This window comes from Octopus bimaculoides, chromosome 3 (assembly GCF_001194135.2).
Source record: "Octopus bimaculoides isolate UCB-OBI-ISO-001 chromosome 3, ASM119413v2, whole genome shotgun sequence".
Lineage (NCBI taxonomy): Eukaryota > Metazoa > Mollusca > Cephalopoda > Octopoda > Octopodidae > Octopus > Octopus bimaculoides.
The window spans coordinates 55,930,557-55,937,631 of record NC_068983.1 but is presented as its reverse complement, the minus strand read 5'-3'; the positions used below and the strand labels follow the sequence as shown (position 1 = coordinate 55,937,631).

Here is a 7,075-nt window from a genome sequence, read left to right as displayed (position 1 = left end):
GTAAATATCATAAACAGTATACATTCAGCATCTTAACTACACTATGTACATAGAATGGAGGCATGTAGCGAAGTGGTTAGGAGATTACAAGATTGTGAGTTCAATTCCCTGACTGGGTGGTGAGATGTGTTTTTGAATGCAACACTTTATTTCATGTTGTGTGTGTATATGTATGTATATGTATGTGCATGCGTGTGCATGTGTGTGTATGTGTGTGTGTGAGAACACTATGTGACCAACAACAAAGTCCTAGAAAGAGCTAACAGTCAATGTTTCTAATCGTTGATCATGAAACACCATCTTCAATGGTCAGGACATGTAGCAAGAATGGAAGAGTCAAGGTTCCCACACCAAGTCTTATTCAGTGAGCTCACTTCAGGAAAAAGACCTCAGGGTTGCCATCTTCAAAAATACACATAGGCATAGGAGTGGCTGTGTGGTAAGTAGCTTGCTTACCAACCACATGGTTCCAGGTTCAGTCCCACTGCGTGGCACCTTGGGCAAGTGTCTTCTACTATAACCTTGGCCTGACCAAAGCCTTGTGAGTGGATTTGGTAGATGGAAACTGAAAGAAGCCCGTCGTATATATGTGTATATATATATATGTATGTGTGTGTGTATGTGTTTGTGTGTCTGTGTTTGTCCCCCCACCCCCAACATCACTTGACAACCGATGCTGGTGTGTTTACGTCCCCGTAACTTAGCGGCTCGGCAAAAGGGACTGATAGAATAAGTACTAGGCTTACAAAGAATAAATCCTGGGGTCGATTTCTTCGACTAAAGGTGATGCTCCAGCATGGCCACAGTCAAATGACTGAAACAAGTAAAAGAGTAAAAAAAGAGAGAGAGAGACACACACACACAAAGCAAAAGTATAAAATATAGAAAGTACCTGTTTTCCAGAAAGTTGATAGAATGAAAGCTTCTGGCCCCAGTCAGCAACAACCAACACATCATATACCTCTTCTTTGCCATACATGGAGAAGGAGCTGCAAGAGAGTTGAGAGTGATAAAGGAAAGCAAGGAAATGCCTTTATGGCAAACAAAATGAAATAAAGTAAAGCAAGGAATGCTTTCAAGCACATCTTTCAAAAGAGAAAGCAAGAAATAGGTAAAGAGAGAGATAAAGGGAATCTCAATCAAAATGAAACTGTCTTTCAATATTGCCTGATAATGGTTTAAAATGACAATAAATAAACACAAAATTTATACTTTGTCAGAAAGAGAAATAAACAGAAAACTGATACACACACACACACAAACAAACACATACACACACTCACACAAACACACACACACTCACACATGTATATATAAAGTCATAAATGACAGAGAAATAGTTTAACGAAATTTCATTAAACAATAAGAAGAATCCATATATGAGGGTGCTCATGTTAGTATCTAAGGGATCCATCCCCTCAAGTTTGAGAATTTTTTATTTACTCCTGGAAGAATGCATTAATTATTTCAGCCTGGCTGTGTTTGTAGACAGTTGAAAAGAATACTTTTAACAGAAAAAATTAAATTAAATGGTAGCATTGTAGTTGTGGGTGGACCCCCTTGTAGTTGCGAGTGGGCCCCCCTTAGTTTCCTGGCAAACAATATTTTCAGACCCAGTCTGCCACTGTGTGTGTGTGTGTGTGTGTGTGTGTGTGTGTGTGTGTGTGTGTCTGTGTTTGTCCCCCACTTTTGCTTGACAACTGGTGTTAGTGTGTTTACATCCCTTAACTTAGCAGTTCAGCAAATGAGACAGCTAGAATAAGTACCAGCCTATAAAAAAAAAACTAGTACTGGCGTTGATTCATCTGTCTAAAAATTCTTCAAGGCAGTGCCCCAGCGTGGCCACAGTCTAACAGCTGAAACAAGTAAAAGATAAAAAGATAAAACGATGGTGAATACAATGGCTGCCACTAATTTAGAGACATAAAACTAAGGCAACTACATTAGATGGTCTCCATAACAACATTTCTTTTCTTTCTCTCAGTTCATAGTTTCAAGTTCAAATCATATTAAAGCTTTCTTCAATGAATATATTCCAAGGCCATAAAATGAGTTTTTTTAACACAATTAATTCTCACCGACTGTGCAGAGGGATTAAGCTTGACAGACCAGTAATAACCAATGTTCTATTGTTTACTCTTGTGCCATAGAGTGAGATTATCCGAAACTCAAACACAAATAAAATAAGCAAATATTTGAATCTGATGATCGACTCAGCCTGTATTAACAGGAAAATTGCACATTAAATTGAATGTGGAAGGAAATCTAAACTTTATGAACAAAACTAAACAGGACATATTGAAATTGAATAAAAACAAAACCCATGTTGGCATGGTAGAAAATATAGATACAAAAACATTAAAATAAAGCACACTTTAAAATATAGGGAAACAAGAATTGCTATATTAAAAGACAGTTTGAACGTTCTCACTAAATTAGTAAATAAAAATTATCCATAAATTTATTAATCTTCTTTGCCTTAATTCTTTTTGTTTTGTTCTTTGTTTTTTTTCGGGGGAGTTTTTTTGTATATAATTTTTATATATTTATTCACTTTCATAGAAAATGTTTGCATTTGACAGTGACATTTTTATTCTTGGATCACGCTTAGCTGTTTACACAAGAAGAATGATTTTCCTTGCAACGTCATATTAATCATCTTAGGTTCTCAATGGTTTGGTGATGGCTTTTATTGAAGTAGACAGCTTTCACCTTCAAACATTCATGTAGCATTTTGTTTTGTATTTATTTAGCTTTAACTTGTGCATAATTTGTCAGATGTAATTTTTAAACAAGGACAAGGCAGCAAATTGTCAACAACAGTTGAATACATTATGCAAGGGGATAGTTTCCTACAAACTCACAGGATAAAACAACTGTAAAAAAAAAGGCTCCAGAAAAATCATAATATATATGGAAGTTAAAACCAGAATTTAAAAACATGTCTCCAAGTTACAGAGAATATATCTTAATAAAGTTTGCATTGAATAGATCTTAAGTGAATATTTAGCAGGCTTTTTTATCGAAACATATGTTCAGGAAGGCTAGGAAAGAATGTATCAAATATTTGAAGCAATGAAATATAAATAGACAAGTAAATAGATTGCATTTTATCCTGATAGATGATTTCCTGAAAACCAAAATCAACACTGTGAAGTGTTTACTGTGAATACATTAATAAAAAGAAAACTGAGAATGCCATCAGTCTGCTAAGTGCAGGAATAATATAAACATACAAGTGGAATTGGTCAACAATATCAGTGTACATCATTACCATTACCATCAAATCACATGGTAACTGGGCAAATATAAGATCTGGCAGCATATTGACAAAAATAGTGGTATGCTAAACTAAATACACCCATCATCACCAATGCTTTTACATCCACTTTTCTATGCCTGCATGGGTAAGAGAGAATTTGTTGAGACAGATATTCTACAGTTGAATGTCCTCTTTCTTGTCATCAACCATTGCCTGATTCCGAATAAGGTAACATTTCCCCATGGCTGGACATGCTTACACAGGAAATTTGAAACAAAGGACACTACTTGTATCACACTGACTTGTATGACGGTAATGCTCATATGAAAAGGAATGAGAGAGGGAGACACACACACACACACACATATATACACATGCATGTGTGCACACACACATATGCAAACACATGCACACATGCACACACACACACACACACACATGTATGACAGGTTTTTTTACAGTTTCTGTCTACCAGTTCCACTCACAGGATTTTGGTCAGCCTGCAGTTATGGCAGAAACATTTGCCCAAAGTGCCACACATAGGGGCTGAACCCCAAACCATATGGTTGGGAAGCAAAGTTCTTAACCACACTGCCATGCCTGCACCTACTTCATTTAAGTGCCTGTCTCTTTATAACCGGCAATCCATCAGGTACAATGGCAAGTGTTCCAGACAATCCAATCAACAGAACAACTTGCTCATGAAATTAATGTGCAAGTGGCTGACTACTGCACAAACAAATGTACCCTTAACGTCGTTGGTGACGGCATTTTATTGTGTGTCCGATAATTTATTTGGTTTCTTTTTGACCACTTCTTCCCTCCTGTCTGTATTTATGCCTCTGATGACTAATGAGACTGATTCTTGCATGGAATTGTCTGTTGCAAAGTTCACAAGGGATCCGTGGTGGGGGCTTTAGTTGTTGCAGCCTCCATTTTCTTTCTTCTTGTTGCTCTTCCTCTTTCCTCCATCGTTCAGCTTAAAAATGATTTATCACAATGGAGATGGAATGATGCCAGCCAGGCCTGTCCTGAACTTCAATGTCCTATGCTTTGGGATCGATTCCAGTCAGTTTTAGGCTCTGCTTCTGCTGATCCTTGTATCGATGGAGGGGATGGCCATGGAGTCTTCTTCCAGTGGAAAGTTCACCATATAAAATTTGATGCAGCAGCCTGATTTCTTTCATTCTTGCTACATGGCCCACCCATTGCAGACAACGTTTCAGAATGGCAGTTCTCGATGCTGCCCTTAATGTAGTTCTCATGGGGATTGAGCATGTCATAGAATTTGACAAGACTGTCCCCTTTGACTTACAGGTACAACTCATTTTTGCCAGCTGAGTGGACTGGAGCAATGTGAAATAAAGTGTCTTGCTCAAGGACACAACACATTGCTGGGAATTGAACTTATGACCTTATGATCATGAACTGAATAGCCTAACCACTAGGCCTAGCAGATTCTCCTGTCTCTTTATATTTTAAAATCATATCCTCTTTAGAACTTTTTTACATTCCTCCCACAATCAACAGAAGGAAAACTACCAAGCTACTGGTGTTCACTCAGGTAACCACTTCTGTACAGTGTATTTGATTTGTGTATAATCAAAAGAAATTAATCCTCAACATCATTTACTGTCCATCTTCCATGCTAGCATGGGTTTGACGGTTTGACACTCAATCTGATACTCATACTCCAGTATCTGCTTTAGCATGATTTCTGCAACTGAATGCTCTTCCTAATACCAGCCATTCACAGTCTGTATTAGATGGTCTTTTCATGCCATTGGCACTAGAGAGCTCATCATACACTAACAAGACTATGGAACCTAAACCCAAGGATTGGAGTGGTTTTATTCCAAGAACTGTAAATTATGGTATTAAAGAAGGAGGTAGACCAGAGCAGCTTCTTATTGTCATATGGCAACTCACAAATCAATATCAGCTAAATATCAAATTTTCCTTTCTTAACTATGTATTTGATAATTATTAGGACCACTGGGATATATCGTAACAGAATTATCCTATCAAATAACCAAGAAATCATTAAGGTATTACAGCATCTATTAATTCTATAACAACCACAATTTGCAAAACTTATCAATATGTGCCTCCTCAATTACAAAATTCTACATGTTTTTGCTTCCAAGCCAGCTACAAACATGGACTATCTGCCAATTTCTCACCATTTATATCCTCATTGTTTTAATGTCATGGATCAGACAGAATTCATTGAGCTATATTTTTTTCTATGGCTGAATGCTTTTCCAGTCACCAACCCTCATTAGTTTCCAAGTAAGGCCCTAGGCTATAGTAGAAGACACTTGCCCAAGGTGCCACGCAGTGGGACTGAACCAGGAACCATGTGGTTGGTAAGCAAGCTACTTACCACACAGCCACTCCTGCGCCTATATATGTGAATTTATATCACGGACTCCTCAGTATATCCGGGTTTCTGCAGCTGATAGGTACTTATATTTTTTTACATTTTAAATATTTCTGTGGGAGGTTTTGAAGCATAATACCCACGATGGTCAAGAAATTACTGTACTCCATTCTTCTGAAAGCCACTATTTTGTGAAATTCTATTTCTTCATAGAATATGTAGAAATCCTCTATTTTCCTACCAGACAGTATACTACCCGCATAACTATCCACCTAACTTCATATCGGTTTCAGATATTGGCGCTAGGCCAGCAATTTGGTAGGAGGGGGAAAAGTAATTATATCAATCCCAATATTCAACTGGTACTTAATTTATCGACCCTGAAAGGATGAAAGGCAATGTCGACCTTGGCAGAGTTTGAACTCAGAATGTAAGGACAGACAAAATGCTGCTAAGCATTTTGGCCAGCATGCTAACAATTTTGCCAGCTTACCACCCCACCTTATCCCAAGCTTCATATTGACCCCATGGATGTAACCTCATTCCCCTAAGCTTACAATCAAAGACAGCCTCCGCAGAAAACAGCCCCACTCAGACATAAGTTAAAAATAAGATTGAGATTAATTAATCGAGAAAGTAGTGTGATATTTGAAGTTTATTAAATCAATACAGCAATACCATTGCATCTGATGATAAATTAGTCACCATGCTAGTGAATGACTCGCAAATCTGTTTGGTGTTTATTAATCATTATGCCACAATACTTCAAACTATATATCAGAAAAGCTAATTAATCTTGTGTAATTAGTGCAATACCAATGAAATTCAACATGTTAATAAACAACTACTGTATCTTGTAACAAGCTTATCTTTCTTCATTAAGATTCTGTGCATAACTAGAATGGATAATATCTAACGTCATATTTATATCATCTCAATTGTACATAAGATGTCTGGAAAGCTAGTTAAATTATCTTTGATCTATTCACAAATCTCCAAAAGAGAAATGAAAATAATTAGATAAATGTGTTTAATTGTTGTGCAACTTTTGACGAATTCACAAAAATTCTTCTGAAAAATAAGACTACAGAAAGATATCAGTTTCATAATGATGAATTTATCAGCTTGATGAATGATAAACAAACGTGGAAACTGTACGTATGTGAATATACGCGTGTGTTTATCTGCACAGATTTGTGTATGTATGTACTTCTTTAAAAGTCTCTCTCTCTATATATGTCTAAACAAAATTATATTTCTCACAAATATCAACAACAAAAGCAACAAAATAAAATGAAAATATCTATCAAAATGATAGATGAACAGATCAAATCACACGCTCTTGATATTTTCAATTATAAATTAAATTTGTTTTATGTGTGCATGCAAAACAGAGAAGTCGTGTGCATATATATATATATATATATATA

At 36.5% G+C, this 7,075-nt stretch overlaps 1 protein-coding gene across 1 annotated transcript in view; it reads right to left on the bottom strand.

Moving 5' to 3' along the window:
* LOC106871393 (intraflagellar transport protein 122 homolog) overlaps window positions 1-7,075 on the bottom strand; it is a 264,510-nt gene that overhangs the window by 199,537 nt on the left and 57,898 nt on the right. The window contains exon 7 of the mRNA XM_052966749.1: window positions 893-989. Coding sequence (XP_052822709.1) covers window positions 893-989 — 97 coding nt within the window. The remainder of the gene's footprint in view (window positions 1-892; window positions 990-7,075) is intronic.